The sequence below is a fragment of the Chelmon rostratus genome, chromosome 21 (genome assembly GCF_017976325.1).
Source record: "Chelmon rostratus isolate fCheRos1 chromosome 21, fCheRos1.pri, whole genome shotgun sequence".
NCBI classification, from domain to species: domain Eukaryota; kingdom Metazoa; phylum Chordata; class Actinopteri; order Chaetodontiformes; family Chaetodontidae; genus Chelmon; species Chelmon rostratus.
The window spans coordinates 3393716-3412444 of record NC_055678.1 but is presented as its reverse complement, the minus strand read 5'-3'; the positions used below and the strand labels follow the sequence as shown (position 1 = coordinate 3412444).

Sequence of the window (18729 nt, the reverse complement as noted above, 5' to 3'; positions counted from 1 at the left end):
AGAACGTGACAGAGCTGCATCCGTATTCTTGAGTCCAGGCTCTGATTACAGAAAGTTTCAGGATTTATATCTGATGTGTGAACCTTAATCTGACAGAATCACAGGTGAAATAAATCTAATAACTACTTTGAAAAGGTGCATAATAGAAACTTGAGACTGTCGGGCCTGATTCTGCCCATCCAGCGGTTGCCGTTGGAAACAGCAGCAGCCATATTATAAAGCCGTAGGTGTCATTTCCTGCTCAGCTCGGGCCGTCAGAGCCCGGCTAGCTGCTAACGGCTGCTAATTGAAAAGGCTGTAAATTAACAGGCTGCTGTGTCTGAGGAGGAGCCGCCTCACACAGGAGGACATTGTCTGACTGAGGGGACTAGAGGGGTCTAAATATAGACTCACCACTCCCCAGGGGCCCGAGGTTCCTCGTAAATTAACACACAGGCAGTGTAGGTGAGCTCAGGAGACACGCACACACACGCGCACAAGCAGTGAAGCTGAAATGTGGTGGAGTGTGTAACTTGTAATTAATTCGTTTTGAGTGAGTCTGCTAACTGCCAGGTTGAATCATCGACACACATCCTGGAGATGAACATGTAGGTCAGTTGATACTAAACTGGGAAACAGTCAGAATATCTGGTGAGTCGGTTTCATATCGTCCTGATCGTTAACCAGCTGTTCTGACTGGACTCTGAGCAGATCAACGGAGCAGCTAACGTGGCCTCACTGTCGACTCCTCTGCAGCAACATCCCAATAATACGTATGAGAATAATGGAACACTGACAGGAGCCATTCTGTGTACTTTTACTTCTGGTACTTTCTGTGAGTTCTATTGATAATTCTTCTGTACTTTTAGTGAAGTATAAAACGTCTCAATAACCTTTATTTACATTTTCTGACATGAACAGACGTCCACAGACGCTTGTTTACTTTTAATAAAAATATGAGGGCAGGACTTTCAGTTGTAATGGAGATTTTTACCACACACACACACACACACACACACACACACACACACACACACACACACACACACACACACACACACACACACACGGTGCTGTCAGGCCTGGGCTGACTGATTTACTTGGCACTTGAGGAATGACATAAACAGAGAGCAGCAGGCCCCAGGAGGGAAAACAGCGGCAGTGTTTACTCTGTGTTTGTTTACAAGGATGGGATTGTACCGCCGCCCAGAGTCCAGGCCGCTGTTTGGAGAGCTCTCGCCGCCGCGGCCCCACGGCACAATAAATCACTTAGCTGTAATTGCCCCGGCGTTACATGCATCATTGGAACAGTTAAACCATTAAACGACAAACCTTGTTAAAGCTGTTCAGTGGGGAGTCACGCAGGAGGCCCCACTCGCTCTAAAGTGGCCACTGTTTCACCTCCCCCTCCCCCACCACACACACACACACACACACACACACACACACACACACACACTGTGGGGGCTAATGGGGGTTCCAGTGGTAAGGTAAGAACCACCTGTCTTTGGAGAGTTTAGGGAGGACAACCAGGGGACTGATGAGGGAACACGGTGTGTGTGTGGGTGTGTGTCAGTGTGTGTGTGGGCATGGGGGAGGAGGAGGGGGATAGCAGGCTCATTCAGGTCCAGGTAGAGGAGACCCAGACTGGGCTGCAGACACAAACACAGACCCTGTCTGATCCACAGCATCACTCACACTGTTCTGTACAAAGAGAGCCACACACACACACACACACACACACACACACACACACACACACACACACACACACACACGGGTGCTGTAACGTACATCATTGGTGAGGTTGTGAGCTGCAGTGATTCTTCTCTTTAAAGTTGGAAACGTTGAAGAAACCAGTAAACTAGATTTAGAAAGACAACAGCTGTGAATTATCATCTCATCCCCTCAGCCCCCCCTCCACTGTACTGTGATCGAGTCTGTGGATCAGGGGGTGTTTACTGCGCTGCTGTATTAGGTGCTGATCCAGACTCTGTTGATCAGGAGGTGTGCACTGTGCTGCTGTGTTAGCTGCTGATCCAGAGTCTGTGGATCAGGAGGTGTGTACTGGAGCTCAGATCAGCACTATCACCACTAACCGTATCCAACAACCTCATGTCTCAGTCATATGTAAGAGAACACCTTACATCATCATAATGCACATAAACAACCAACATGGCTATTGTTAGCACTCGCAGCTGTCGAGCTAGCATGTTGGCTAATTTATTGAGGCCTGAAACACTACAGCAAGGAAAATACTAGAAGTCAGAAAAATGAAAGTTTTACGTGGTAGAATCTGTGTTTTGTTTTTTGTATGTCGCTAATCACAGCTGACTCTTACATCAGTATCACCATGACAACCAGTATCAACAGTAACAAGAGCACCGCCCTGATCGGTTCACCTGTAAATTAGGTTTCTGGACAGTCAGACTAAAGGTCAGACTGGACAGAAACGATCAGATGTGACGGCTGCCTGAGGATGAGGTGAAATCTGCTGCTGTTTGATCCACACTGGAGCTGATCGAGTACCACAACGACAGGGAGGATAAGACCATGTTGACCATGTCGCTGGTGTCCATAAAGATCATCCGCTGCTCAGAAGAAAAACCATGAACTCTTAAGACAGAAATACGTTTACACTCTGCAGCATCGAGTCCTCCACACCTGGCAGATTTCTCAGATCACCCAACAGACTCACATCTCATGAGCCACCGAATGTGGACTAAACAGGAGACGTCGCAGCATCACAAGCAGAATGTGTACACTGTTCTCTGCTCTGACAGCAAAGCAATGTGAAGGACACCACTGACATGATGAACATCCCAAAGTTACCTAAATACCTGGAGCGATGTGTTATTTACCATCTTTGACCTTAATTCACCTTAGACCAACAGACCACATGCACAGAGAAGTTGAGACTAATAGTATCAAAATGCTTCATGTCTTCATTTCTTAAGAACAGCAGTGTGAAAAATAACGACTGCTAACCACAGCACCCTAGTAGAAAGTGGCATGAAAACAAAAGACTTAAATACAAGTACCTAAAATGAGTACTTCAGTCCAGTACTTGAGTATTGGCTGCTCTGTAAGCAGCTGTGTTGTACTCACAGTGTGGGCTCTCCTTGCCGCCGGCCTTTAGCAGCAGTTTGGCGATGGGCGTGTTGTTGGTCATGATGGCGATGTCCAGCGGCGTCAGGCCCTGACTGTTGGGGGTGTTCAGGTCCAGCTCCTCTGCTGAGAACTGGTAGAGGAGAATCTGCACTGTGTCCAGGTCCTGCTGCTCCACTGCCTCGAAGATACAGTCGCTGCCCTGCATGGTCTGGAGAAGAAAACAAGTATTTTTAAGTGTTGAAGGTACATTTTGACAGAGGACCCCAGTGTATCTGGGGGTTTTGGGGGGTAGTTGCCCACTTTGCCCAGTTGGTAGTCCAACCTTGATCCATACAGCACTTATGATGCAGGATGACAGTACAAAACCTGTCAACAAATCATCGATGAGTCACCTGTCAGTCCACGCGACGTCATGTTTACAGCGCTTAGATTGTATCAGTGATTGATCATTTCTTATTTGGTCGACACTAAACTAACTGAACTACAGGTGTGAAGGAGACCTAATATTCAATCAGTCAAAAAAAACAATACAAGTTACTTAAGCAGTGAACATGCAGTATTGGAAAAGTTTTACGATACATGAACAAAGGTGCAGCACCCCCTAGTGGCGGCAAACAAATACAGTACAGTATAGTAGAGTACAGTGCAGTACAGCAGAGTATAGTACAGTGCAGAACAGTACAATGCAATGCAGTGCAGTACAGCACAGTGTAGTGCAGTGCAGTACACTATAGTCTAGTACAGTACAGTACAGTACAGCAGGTTTACCTCTCTCCTCTCCTCCAGGGTTCATACTGTCTGTTTTATGTCCTAAAACTACAAAGGCTTTAACACAACATGCAGCCAGGTGAGAAGCAGCTGCAGGCGAGCAGGTTACTGTCACCTGTCTGCAGTGACCAGACTTCATGAACGTCATGTCAAGGGGAGCAGAGAAACTTCTTCTGGCTTGAGTTCTCCTGGAGAACGCTGCCATTGGCCATAATTAGCTTTTCACATGTGAGCGAATGCAGGACAAAGACTTGACCGACGTGGATCAGAGTCAGCCGGGCTGATACTAGTTCATGTTTGCTTTTGACAGATATAGTTATCACAGTGTGGACGCTGGCCGATAAGCAGCGAGAAACAGCGGAATCAGTGCCTCCATTACATCATTTGTCCACCAGAGAGCGCTGACAAATGTCTTTCATGCTGTACAATGTCTCAGTCTGTATCTGCATCACAATTCTTTAAACTATGGCCTCAATTTCTGCTCAACGTCTCCCACCATATTTAAAAAATGCAACAGAGCAGTGAGGAAGCCACGGGTGCAGGAGGCCTCTGTGAGGAGGAGCTCGTTAAGAATCACATTCAAGAGATCCCAACGAAAGCATGAGTATGTTCAATGTTCGAGCAAAAATTTTTAAAATGTCTGAATATTAATACCTGTATCAACCTCAGAAGTTCAGTTTTGGTTGTACTTGACGGCAGAAATTTAAAATATCCCTGTACAGGGATCATTTTCCAGAACTTTTCCAGGATTATTCGGTGATGATGTAGCTGGTATGACAGACAAGGACCACACCATACACTGACCCATTACTCTCTATGGAAGTCAGATTTAAAACAGTACATGAGCAGAATCTTTAGATGTTCTGATGTCACCACATTTACTACTTTACTATCTCCTCTCACTGTTGATTCTTTAGAATTTTTTGTTTTGTTTTAATACTGCTATTATATGTTGTTATTTATAGTACTCCATTTATTTGCAAAGTCCTTTATGCTCTATGCTTGGTCAGTAAATAGAATTTATCATTATCATTATTATTAACTTAGAACCTGAATCCCTTCTTCTTATGAATTATATGAAGCATCACAGTGTCTACAATGAACTGTCATACATAAATGTACGATTGTAAGAGTCCAGTTTGTCTGGCTTATTAGCTGCCACTGACTATTATCTGTTCATCACATCATACTTTAGCCCCTTTACATGTGATAATAATCAGAGTCTTTAGCATTTCACATCATGTAATCGCCCATTTTACCTCAACAATGCAGACTTAGTGTTAGCAAAGTAGAACAAGTACTGTTAGCCAGTATTTAGCCAGTGTTTGACTCATATGCATTTGGCTGCCATTCACTGCTTCAACCCTGGCTTCTCTTTTATTATCATCCAGCTCTCTCACCAGTAGCCTACGCACATTTCAAACCACTCGTAGCCAGAGCTGAACCGCAAACCTTAACCCTCTGCAGGCAAAACGAGGTGGCAACTGAACCAAACATGCTAACCAACACAGCATTATTCAACAGTTTAAAACATTTTATTACACATTTACTGAACTTTTTTCTAACTGACCAAACAAGAAAGCACGAGGAAAGTCTTTCTAAACTCTCAGCCAATCAGCTGGCATCGACACACATCACCTGACTGCCAGGCGCCATGATTAAAATTACACAAATAAAGACAGAGAAAACTGAATTCTTGTGATTGTTCAGATAGATTTTCAGCCAATAATAAAGTGGGACAGTGTGGAGCATCCTGCAGAAGAGCGATGCTGCCTCTGAGAGCCGAGAGGCTGAAACTGACTCCAGGTCAGATCATTCCAGCCGATCGATTGACACACAGCTGTCAAACAAGCACAACATTAACCTGCAGAAATGCGACGTCTTCAACTCTTTTATTGTGAATGTTTCTGTTTGAAATTTGTGCTTCTTGACTTTTGAAGTGCTTCTTTTCGTTTTAAACTCCAAACACCGAAGCAAATTCATCTCAATCTGTGCTCCCCTGCCTCTCTTCCTCCCACTCTCATGCATCCCTCCTCACCCGTCTGCCGCTTTCTTTCATGTTGTGACTGGTCTGTAAATGTCAGCAGGCTCGCAGACACACACACACACGCACGCACACGCACACACACACACACAGTTTGACCTGTAACACCCGTCATGCATGATGAATCTCAGTGACCAAATGTTTCTCAGAGCAGCAGGAAGGACGTGATGATGACAGCAGACAGAAGTGGCGATGAAGAGTGAGAAATGTTCTCCAATGACAGCGTCCATCAACAGCTCAGTGTCCTCAAGTAGGACAGAGAGACAGACCAACTGATAGAGACAGATAGAGACAGATAGAGACACAGTCAGACAGTCAGACAGACAGTCAGACAGACAGAAATGTTCCACGATGTAACCATGAAAATCTGAGGCAGCAGCTCAGAGATTGAATCACAGAAGTGATAAATGAAGCAGAGTTGAGGCTCTGAAGACATCGCTGTTAACAGAATTAGTGAAGCGCTTAACGAGATCTTCATTGATTCCTCTGTGTGACACACGAGCAGCTCAGCGTCTCTGTATCTGACATAAAGAACCTGAACACCGTGAATTATACAGACGTGCTGATGACTAACACAAGTGCTACCAGACGACAGGTGTCACACAGTCCAAGGACTGAGGACAAACAGGTTCACGATGTGAGATACTGCTCACGCAACAGCAAAAGCCTTTAGAGGCAGAGAGTGAAGCAGCTGCAGGAGAACCTGGGGTCTGCTGTGCAAGTAAACTCTTCATCAGTCATCTTTGAGTGAAAACAAGCAATTTAATTTAATTAAAGACCAAATGATGACCTGATTAACTGAATCATTAGATTAATCAAAAATAAAAATTAGAGCGTTAGTTGCAGATGGAAGGATCTGAAAAAGAAACCTGCTTCTTGAAATAATAAACTACCAGTTTGATTGATATGATTCAGGAAAAAAAATCAAAACCGAGGCCGAGTGTGACCCTTCATCTCTCAGATGATTGGATACGTATCATCATTTTGAAGGCTTGTCTGTGAACTGTGATGGATGTTTCTGACAATGTTACGGTCACATTTATTCTCTCTTCCGGTAAAGTTCGACTAACGTGGACGTTTGTGTCTCTCTGAGCGGACAGAAAACTGACTATGACCAAAAGCTGACCGTCACACAACGATCACCGCAAACACCACGAATAAGCCTTTCTCCTCTTCCTCCCCTGCAGACTCACCGAAGCTTTGCGCAGGCGGTCCGTCTTGCCAAAGAAGTAGGCATCTTCGAAGGATGAAGTGCTTCCTCGTAGCTTCTCCGAGAGGTTCCTGTAAAGGCGCTTGGCGGCGCTGGGGGAGGCCGGCCCGCCGGGGCACTTCCTGGTCTGGGACAACTGCAAGTTCTGCATCTGCTGGCTCATAACACCCGGGAGGCGTCTGCTGGGATAGACGGAGGGACAGATGAAAGTTAGCTGACTAAAGGAGAGAACTGTTGGTCAGAATATAAGAGCTGATCCTGACTGTAATCTGCAGAATAATCTGTGGATCTCAAAGAGTGACAGAAGGAAGACAGCAGACAAACAATGTAATATCATATACTTTCAAATAATGTCACATGTTCATCTCCTGAACTCTGATTGGTTCTACGGTCACATGATGGAGAGACGTGAGAAATGTAACGTTGTTCTCACACAGACACAAAACATCTGATTTTTGAGTTTTGGTCCGATCGTGTTCATGTTGGTTTATTACAAAACAACTAAGCCAACATGAGGCCACACGTGCTGACAGGTCACTCACTGATTGGACGGTTTTAATGGTGTCATCAAGCATCATCAGCTCTACATGGACCCACAGAGGAAAAATCTAATTCTGGTGACTGAAAGCAGAACTTTAGTATTTTCTACATCTATATTTGTGTCTTCTGGTGTCTCATACAGTAATATTAAGGCGGTATTACTGTGGAGCCGCTTCGTCAAACACTTTGTATTGGACTTAATCAACTGCCTGACGTGAGATTCTCTTTCAGCCAATATGAGACAGAGATTAAAGAAGCTTCATGAACAGTCGCTGAAATGACAAGACTGTCAAGACCGTCTTCTGTGGGGGTTTTGATGAAGGGGAGCAGTGGCTTCATGCATGGATGAACAGGACTGGAGGACGTCCATGAGCCGACAGAGAGCGAGAAAAGGGATCTTTGTTCTGCAGGTCTGCTGAGTTGAACCTGCATCATCACTTTCATACTCTGTCCTTAAATGTATTAAATGTCTGAAATCACAGTGATTTCTCTGCACATCATGTCCTTCCTTCACAATGTGCCCTTCACATCAGGCCTGTACAACATGTCTACACTCTGTACACAAAGCCATGCTCTCTGCAGAAGTGCTTCAGTTGTTATTACATGCAGCTCTTCATCTGAATCAGTGGAGGAGCTTCTGTGCAGCTGCTGCAAGAAACACACCTGCAGCGTCTCGTCATTAGCAGGCATCAGATGGAAATTGATGCTTCTGCACTCAGCCCAGCAGGACTTCATGGAGTCAACACACAGCTGCTGATTGGCTGGCTCACTCAGCACTGTGTGTTAATGAGACCTCACAGTCGATGGCTCTTTATCGAATCTCAATCCGGTGTTAAACCTGCTTGTGATCAGATCCAAAATGGTGAGGATGATTATTTAGCGATCAGGTAGCAGCTCATATTCGGTGTACAGGCAGATTCCCATAAAACTTTATCAAGTTGTCAATAAAATAGCCATAAAAACTGAAAAAAACAAACCAAATACAAACAGTCAGCGGATGAGAAAGAAAAGCTTCATCGTATCTGGTGATGGATTTTTATCTTTTAATCTGCAGACTTCTGCAGGTTGTCTTTTCTGTGGTCAGTCCCTCATCACATGATCAGGAGGATGACAGTGGTGATTGGCATACTGTTATTGCATCTTAGCGGATTAAAATCTGGTATCATTATATGTCAAAAGGGTGTTTATAAGCCTATTTTCGACGTCTTAATGTATTGAAAAGCGGCAGAAACATGTTTTCCTGTGACTGAAACTCATGTGACAGCATCCCTTATTTTATCTTTTCAATGAATTCTCTGTAATGCTTCTTTCTCCACTCAAACTACTACTACTACTATTACTGTTCTCAATATGTTTGACAACAGCACATGAAGAACTCACAGATCCAGAAAGATAATATAACAGCCCCAAACCTGAAACCTGAAGAGATGCAGGATCAATGTACTGTAAGAGGTCACATGACCACAGTCCAGCAGTGCCAGCCAATGAAAATTAGACTGAGTGTAAACACATTACTTTCAACAGTTTTCTGTCACATATTTCTGTGCACCAATCAGGATTTAAAAATTTAAATCAAAATGTGATGAAAAACGTGAGTTTAAAGCCGTGGCACTTAAACTGATGCAACACAGTGAAGTGTGTGTGTGTGTGTGTGTGTGTGTGTGTGTGTGTGTGTGTGTGTGTGTGTGTGTGTGAAGAAAATCTTTGCTGACTGGGCTTGTTAAACATTATTGGGTTCAGCCTACAAATTGATCCAAATATCAATATTCCACCCCCCCTCTCCACACCCACGTTCACTGATGAGAGAGAATGGGAAGCTTTAAATTCTTAAAAAGAGACAAATTGCTTTTATAATTGTGTTGTAGAATTCACTGTCCAGCCTGATGGTAAGTGTGTGTGTGTGTGTGTGTGTGTGCCTGTGTGTACTGACAGTATTCTTTAAAATATTCATATAGTTCTTGATAGAAGAAGACCAACAAACTAATTTGACCTTATTGTCCAGCTGTTTGTTTTGAAAATGACAGGGGACTACAAATATCCTTCATGCACACAGAAGCACATGAGATGTTGTGTGTGTGTGTGTGTGTGTGTGTGTTTGTGGCGCACACAGGTACAATACAGTTTGTACCTCAGAGAACAATAATAAGATAGCAAAGTGTTGTCTTCCAGTAAGCCTGCAGATATTCAGTGTCCAACACATAAAGCGTGTTAGGATTGTAACTGCAGCGCCCCCCTCAGGCCAATCACAGTCATTTAGACAGAAGTAAAGACCCCAAAGAGTCCCTCCACCACCGCACACATCCACTCATCACCGTCGTACTGCTCAGCCTGTGAAAACTGTTGTATAATGTCTGACGTGCCATTATCGTCTTAGGTTGAGAGACTACGGAGGAAGCCTGTTACAAACTGTTGTAAACAGTTTAAAAGACATGGCTGTTTACAGGCAGGGAGGCTCTAAAGACACTTTCCAGTTGCATTATGGGAAATGTATGATCCAGTGTTTTTGGAGTTTGACCCATACTAATGACTAAAAGCCAGGATGTCTCCACCTCTGCTGCTCAGATTCAGAAACGTCTCAGCAACCACTGGATGATTGTGATGAATGTCAAACTGTATTAACTCTGCTGATCCTGTGACTTTTCAGCTAGCGCCACCACCAGGTCAACATTTTAATGCGTCCAATACATTGGTTTATGAACAAACACCTGCAGAAACAGTGTCAAATTCCATCAGCCTCAGCTGTGCTTTGTCTGCTAATTAGCAGACATTAGCATGTTAACATTCTAAATTAAGATGGTGAAACAGGTAAACATTATACCTGCTAACCATCAACATGTTAGCATTGTCATTTGAGCGTCTTGAGGTTAGCATGTAGCTTAAAGCACTGCGGTGTCTGAGTACAGCCTCACAGAGCGAATGGCATAACTGCAGACGTGCTTTGATTTTCACACCTGATATTTTTCTATCAATATTTATTTATTTATTTACATTTTTTTATATTTTGCCTCACAAATATTTCCTGGCTTAAATAATAATTTTATTAATTTGGAACTGTATTTAAAATCAGCACAAGTATGGTGATAATCTATGTTTTCCTATAGTGATCAAATCTGATGCACAGACTCAAACCAGCAGTCAATTAATCAGTTCTGTGTGTATCACAGCCTGATAGATCTTCATCCTCTGACCCACAGAGCTCCATTTAAACACATCAATGTTCCTTCATCACCATGAACACATACACTGTAGTTTATTCTGTCTCAGTCCCACACACACACATGTCCTGCTGCCACAAACACTCACCACAGCAGCAAATGTGGATCAATCCGCCGCTGAAAATAGTTCTAACAAATGCTCTATTTCCTCCAAAAGCTACAGTGAGCAGCACACTGTGACTGCAGACAAATAAACGACAGAAAAACAACCTCATCACACAGCTACGAACACACGCACACACACCCACATACATACGCTGATTACACACAAGTTACACATCATCAAGTGCTGTCCTGGGATTGGCTGTCAGGCGTTAAAATAATATGTGCTCACATTAAACATAGTTCAGCTCGACAGTTCAACCACGTTTCTAAGCCAGAGATCAAGGTGCATTAAACTGCTGGTAGCCATGGCAACAGCACTGATACTTCAGGTTCTGTCAGCAGCTAACTGATCAAATGACTTTGACAGATACAGTAAAACACTACAATACCCATGAGCCTCAGCTGCTGTTGCTATGGCGACGAAGCCAGTCAACACGTGAATCAGAGCTGTAGCTTCATTGAGGAATACGGGAACACAAAAGCTGCTGAGTGTTTAATCAGGTGCTCAGTGATTGGCTGTTTGCCACTGAAATGCAACTAACTTACTGAAAATCTTTTTTCATCTCACCTTCACCTTGTTGTGCAACAACGTTACCAGAATAGCCAAGAATTGAGGTGTGTGTGTGTATGTGCTGCTGACTAAGTGACTACTGCGTGTAAGTGTGTGTGTGTGTGTGTGTGTGTGTGTGTGTGTGTGTGTGTGCGCGAGCAGCATCCTCACCTGTCCAGACTGAGTGAAGATCGGGGGATTCCCGTGTTAAACAGGGGCTTCAGATCTTTGATCAGAGCATCTCCTGCCTGCCTCTGGTTCCACCTCTGGGCCAACCGAGAGATCTTACTGTCTGACCTGACACACACACACACACACGTACACACGCGCACACGCGCACACACACACACACACACACACACACACACACACACACACACAGAGAAGAATAGAGGGATGGATAAGAATGCGAGGACAATAAATCCACAGCTGGAAATGTCCACAAAGAAGCAAAATCGACAAAGTCCTCGGCAGGTGTTTGTTTCCAGGTGAAATCCCACCAGAACAGATCCAAGTAAAGGATGTTCAGAAAGTTCACACACGCGCGCACACACACACACACAGAGCCTGGAATCAGAATTCCTCAAGAAGAGCCTCCTTCAAGCTCCGTAATGTCAAACTGTCACTGGAGACACTTCTCAGCGTCGTCACGATAACAAACACTTCACTGGTGTCACAGTGTTGCTGTGAAACGACGAATTTCACGACGAAAACGTTCGATAATTTCATCAAATGTCTTCTGCAAGCTGAAATTTCTTTTCCTTTTACAAGAAGAACGACGGGGACTCAGCTGCAGCCTGACTTCACGCTGGACTGCAGCAAAATTCGGCAAAGAACAGGCGAGAGCGCAGCTCCCAACGGTCCAGCTTGGCTTAGACTGGATCCCAGTGCACCTGAACTGGTCCACAATCCTGCACCAGAGCCCAGATAAGGAACCATTCTGCTTTACAAAGAGCAGAGCAGGTGAGACACCTGTCAGATCGAAAATGAGGTGCAGAACTTGCTTCAACGCTGTCGAAGTACAATAAAAAAAACTTTTAAATTCTGACGCTATTTCTTGAGGTTTTACTGCCTCAAAGTGGAAATTCTGGCGTCAGTAATACTCACCAGAGAGACTGGAGGTAAACGACTGCGAGGATCGTGTTCAGCAGCAGATCTATCCCACGTATGAGTCTCCTCCGCTGGGTTAAATCTCTCTGTCTGATGCCTCCTGGCTGCCTCTAGCTCTCTGGAGCTCTGGATCATCTCCAGAGGGGGAGCAGAGACTCCGGCAGCCCCAGATGTGATGCTCCGTCCTGGGTGTGTGTGTGTGTGTGTGTGTGTGTGTGTGTGAGAGAGAGGCAGTGAGTGTGTGTCTCTATCTGCTCCCTACAGTGGAGCTCCGGCTCCCACTGACTGTACTGAACACCTGTTCACCAGCAAACGCATCGCGACACAGCGGCGCACACACACAATGAGTGGAAACACACACACACAGCACAGAGCACAGGGCGAGAGAAGGACAGAGAGAGAGAGATGTGGGGGGTTGGTGTTGCCAGTGTTATGAAAGGCGCGCGCGCACACACACACACACACACACACACACACACACACACACACACACTGTAGCAACTATGTGGTGGTTGTGGTGGTGGGGGGGGGGGGGGGCTTGAAAGCGGCTTGAGGCTTGAAAGAGCTGAGGACAAAAAGGCAGAGCAAGGGGAGGTGACAGTGTGAGGAAGTGAGAGACGCCGAACAGTAGATTAAATTTACTGATGCTCAGGAGGAAACAGAGTCACTGCGGCAAAAAATAAAAAGTAAAACACAAAACAAGGTAACAAAGTGTGATAAACGCAGGAGGTTGCAGTATCTGCAGCAGTTTGTGCTGGATTATCCTCCCTGAAGAGGCTGACGGCTTGTTTTACTCACAGCTTCCTGCTGCAGAGCTGAAGTGGCGATCGATTACGATATTCAATCAGTATTTTCATTTGTTATTTTATTCCGATCATTTTTGCTTAATTGTTTCATGGACGTCCACGCGGCTGCAAACCCCACCGACCGCGTTTCAGAAGCAGAGCGCTTCGCCTGCCCGTTTTTATCGACTTGCTCAGATTTAGCTGATTTGATTTTTTCCTTCACATTTGTATTTCTGCCATGGGTAATTAGGTTGGGCGGTATCCAGTTTTTGATACTGTTTAACCTTCTGCAGATGTTCCTGTGCTAAACCATATTGCCAGCTGGTCAGAAACCACATTGGAGCTGAGGAGGGAGCTGCCAATCGCTGCTATACTGCCTCCTGCCACAAGGTGGCTACAGTACATGTGATTTTTATTTTTGTTATTATTTTCATTTCTTATTTCACCTTACATTAATGTTTTTAACATATTTTTATGTCTTTGTTTAAGGGTAAGCACCCAGTATGTTTAACTTCTTTGTTGTAAAGCATTTTGAGCTACATTTCTTGTATAAAAGGTTTTATTTGTACAAATAAATGACGATTATTTTCACATGACAAAAATATGACATGTTCCTGTTTTATTCTCTGAAGAGCAAGTGATGAAAACATTAACATCTAACGACAAATATGAAACTTGAGTGCAATTACAGCGAGTATGAGCCTGAGGTAAATAAGCAACAGTGCAAGAACATGACATTAATCCTCAGGTGTCAACCAAACATAAAGAAATCATCAACAAATTGTCTATGCCTACAATCCAGTACAAATACAGTAAACAGTCTATATCATCCAGTAGGTTTATCAAATAATAACTTAATTATTATTATGCTGTTCATTAAGCCTATTCCAGGTTTTTCACCAGAAGAATAAGTATATTTATGGTTTGAGGCTCGAGCAGGACACATAACGAACGTACAGCTCCGCCTGCGGCGCTGAACAGCCGCTCTGATGGTGAGCTGGTGGCACACATGCACAAGTACTTCCGGCTCACCTCGGCAGCAGTGGAAAGCACCTGGAGTCTGATTTCCACCAGAGAAGTGGATTATCGTCTTTGTCTGAAATGATGCCAAACTGCAGCAGCTGCACTTTTTCGGGTACTTCTGGGTACGTTCGTGTTCGCCATCTGTTTTTTCTAGTTCTCCCTGCTGTCATTTGATGCGCGATTCTGATCTCCTCGAAATAGCTAATTCTTTACTGACAGGTTATTTTTTGAAAAATTACATTGTTTACAGAAAGTTGTGTTAACACTTCATCGTGTTAGCATCTTCAAGCACACACAACATTATTGTGCTGGACAAATATTCTCAGGCGTTTATTATACATATGTGCACACTGAGCAGCAGGATTTCTTCATGATGGTAAAGAAAATGACACCTTTGCTATTTTCAAATACCACAGGATGCTGTTTTACCGCTAAACCCTAATGGGTATGTCAGCTTTGTAGTTAAATGGATCCTTTTTTTGTCTGTTGTAACTGTGTTTATTAGTGATGTATGACAAGAAGTCTGCACATGGTGTTCTATTTTGAAATTTTACCCAATTCGCTCCACTCTTCCTGTGTCTGACTTCCTGTCTGGCTCAGTCTGCTCTGTGCAGATTGATGCCCCAATAACCCAAGATGGCGGCAGCGTTAAGGCCAAATTTGAGGCTTCAAAGGTAGTCCACAAAGCAGTAGGTGACATCACAGCAGCTCCTTTTCACAGTCTGTGGTTTATACTAATATAAAACAGAGAAAAGCAGAAAGTCCTCACACTGGAAAGGCTGAAGTCAGATAATGTTTCATATTTGTGCTTGAAAAGTGATTTATTAATCAATTATTAAAATGTAGTTGTTGATGTTGATCTACTAATGAAACAATCATTTCATCTCTAGATATCAATAACTCAGTTATCAGGTAAAAACATCAAACACCGTGTGGTTTCACACAGTTAATCATCTTTTTTTTAAACTTACCTCCCTGCTTTACTCTCCTTTAGTTCTCTTTCTTTCAAAACTAAACAAAAAAGTTGTATGTTGTTTAATCTACACTAAGAGAAATCTGTCAGTCATGTCAGACATTCCTGCAGCAGGAGAGAGTCTGTCATGTGTCAAAGGTCAAACTGTGGATCAGAAGCTGCTGGATTCTCAGGTATCTCTGAACGACAGTGTGTGTTTACACCTGCTGCGCTCATCTTTACTGCTCTGCACCAGCCGTGGAAAACTACCGACCTCACTGACCTCCACGTGTGTGTGCGCACACACAAACACACACACACACACTGAATATTAAACTCATAATATTAGAAAATTGAATTCTCATTGATGTAAAAATTCCAAAATTCTAAACCTTTGTGCTAAAACAGTGGAGTCTATAGAGTCCAAGTGACCCGGTTCAGTGTAACTGCCCCTGGCTGCTCATGAGGCTGATTGCTTGTGGGTAATAACTGTTATTTGCACCGCTGACAGTGAGCAAAGCTGCTGCACTATTGTTCTCCAGCATTTTAATGCTAAAACTGAGAAATCCTGCGACGACACTGCAGCTCAAAGTCTGAAATGTGCCGTCAACACAGTCTGAAATGCTGTCCATCACATCCTGACTCGAGATGACACTTTCTGCACTTCAGAGTCAAGATCATGTGAATCAGGAGTCCTCAACTAGATCTGTCTCAGGGCCAGAAAATTTCTGATCAGACAATGAGGGGGCTGGACTTTCAAGTAAAGAATGACTAGATTTCTAATCAGCTTATAATTGTTTAATATTTTCACTGTCTACAAAAAATTCTGTTATTTTTCTGAGTCTTTATCAGTGTTAACAGACTAATAACAAACATGTAAAATCTATAATGATGACTAGATACCGAACAAGAAAATGCTCTCAGACCCCAGAGCTTTTACAAAACCCACAGCTCAGGTACCAATGAATGAGTCCTGGTCTCAACAAAAACTCCTCTTCAGTCTCCAGCATGAAAAATACTCAGTTTGAGACTCTGTACAACAGCTGGTCTATGAGAATAAACCCAAGTGACTCCTCTTGTGTCTAACAGACGACCTCCGTGATTCTCTGACAGCTCTGGAGTTTCCTCCTGTAGTCCAGCCAGTGAGCTGCTGTTGGCTCCAGGAATGATCAGCCTGAGCTGAGAGGTTTGATGGAGGGTCCACAGGCAGAGAGGATGGAGGTGGACAATAATCTGATTCTGTAGAACAGGTGAACGATGAATTACAGACTTCTTGACTCGTTGCCAGGGGCTGACACGCTAATGGTCACTGTCAGGATGGACTGGACCTCTTCCACTGGTGGGTAACACTAGATGTGCACATTCATTCATTCATATTCTGCGGGCTGGATCACAAACCTACACTTTTTTGCAATACTGTTATTTATACTGCACCATTTTTATTGTGTTGTATATTTCTTTCAACTGTGCAATAGTACAAACGCTGTATTTATTATCCATATTTGACTCATGTGCAATTCAATATCAGCAACAGCAGTCTTACAATCCTGCACATAAAGTAAATATATAGTTGATTTTTATTTTATTATTATCTTGCTCTTTCTATGCCTACTGCTATTGCCTGTAACACGCAAATTTCTCCGGCTGGCGATAAATAAAGTCTTATCTTATCTTTCTTTCTGCCTCAAGCTCAGTGGCACATATTATTTTATTAAAAACTACATAATTGAAAAAACTAAAAAAAAAAAAAGTTCAGTAACAATCAAACAGCTGCTCACTCTAGTTTATATCAGACAAACAGGAGGAAACAGAGCATCTGCTGGGACTACTTTCAGCGGCGGATTAATCCACATTGTGTGCTGTAGTGAGTGTTTGTGGCAGCAGGACGGTGTGTGTGGGACTGAGTCAGAATAAACTTCAGTGTGTGTGTTCATGGTGATGAAGCAACAGTGAGGCTCACTGATGTGTTTTAATGGAGCTCTGTGGCTCAGAGGAAGAAGATCTACCAGGCTGTGATACACACACATTAGTTAGCAGTTAGCAGTTAGCATTCACTGTTGGTTTGAGTCTGAGCGTGAGATTAGTTGACAAGAAGAAAAATACAAATTTCTCCAGACTTAAACATGTCTGTCATTTCAGTGGGTTTTTTTTTTCGACGTTAAATCTGGAACATTTGTGGATTATCCACACGAAACCACAGCTGTGTGAGGAGTAACAGCTGCCAGCAGAGGGAAAAACCTCCCAGGATGAAAGAAAGCCAACAAACAATACTACTGTGACATCACAAACAACTCCAAACAATTAATGTGCCAGAATCCCGCCATCCTCTGCCGAGGAGACGAGCTGAGCTGCAGACAGCGCTGTGCTGCTGCTCATTGGCTCAGAGCTGCCTCAGGATCGCACTGTTTCCATGGTTCCCATTGAAGACCAACAGGTGAAGAAGAGAGGCGGGGGAAGGGATAGAAGAGGGAGAAATACCATAGCAGGCTTTAGCTGTTTCCAGTTCAGTATGCAGGCATTTAAATTTATTCAGGTGAACACTTGTGCCGTTGTTATTTTTTTCACTCCACAACAAATAACAGAAGAAACTGATCGGCTCATTTAGTTATATTTGAATTTGTTCCAAAATCTCATTGACATTAAAGTCAAGATGGCAGGTAAGATGGACCAATAACATCCGTCTGTCTGAAAACGCAGCAGCACAAGATCAAATCCTCTTGTTTGACTGAACAGCGCTTCAGTAAATTTCATTACTGCGCTGTTCATCTTTTGTACTGATGATTCGAACAGGAGAGTTTCTCAGCTGTCAAAGCCATAAAAGAGCTCCAGTCTCTCAGCTTTCACTTCCAGAATCAGGTCCTCCTGCTCTCTTAAACAGGAGCAGCTCTGATTGAGTTTGCATGGAGCAGCGAAGTGTTAACCTCTAGCTCCCACTGACAACATCCGTTATTACCTTAGGACATTTTTCAATACTTTTTATTACGATGATGGCTCTCAAGCTCTCATCAATGTTCAGTGTTTACAAGTCACAGATACAGAGAGAAATCATATCACGTCCCAGCCGTGTGTGATTCTTGCATGTTGGGACTGCGTATATGGATAAATGATTTCACGCGCACACACACACACACGCACAGTGGTATAAAACTACAGGGGGCGTTCATCATCTCTGGTGAAGCCCTGAGTAGGATGTGAGTTATGGAGATTCATCAGACTTTTCATACAGTGCTTTTTTGTGTCATGTGATTATGTCCACAAAATCATGTGCTTTTGAAAGACCTTTGTGTTGGCTCCAAACATACTCGCTGAAGTGGCCACGTGATGGACATGTCCGTGA

The 18729-nt window shown here is 43.6% G+C and overlaps 1 protein-coding gene across 7 annotated transcripts in view; it reads right to left on the bottom strand.

Moving 5' to 3' along the window:
- ankfn1 (ankyrin repeat and fibronectin type III domain containing 1) overlaps positions 1 to 18729 on the bottom strand; it is a 100703-nt gene that overhangs the window by 33790 nt on the left and 48184 nt on the right. For 4 of the 7 annotated variants that reach the window (XR_006007879.1, XM_041962678.1, XM_041962680.1 and 1 more), the window contains exons 7-9: positions 11694 to 11819; positions 7096 to 7294; positions 3088 to 3298 (exon numbers count right to left, since the gene is read on the bottom strand). Coding sequence is in view for 6 of the 7 variants with exons in the window: in XM_041962678.1 (XP_041818612.1) it covers positions 3088 to 3298; positions 7096 to 7294; positions 11694 to 11819 (536 nt within the window). In the remaining variant the exon portion in view is untranslated. The remainder of the gene's footprint in view (positions 1 to 3087; positions 3299 to 7095; positions 7295 to 11693; positions 11820 to 18729) is intronic. The other 3 variants (XM_041962682.1, XM_041962683.1, XM_041962684.1) reach the window with 3 other exon arrangements.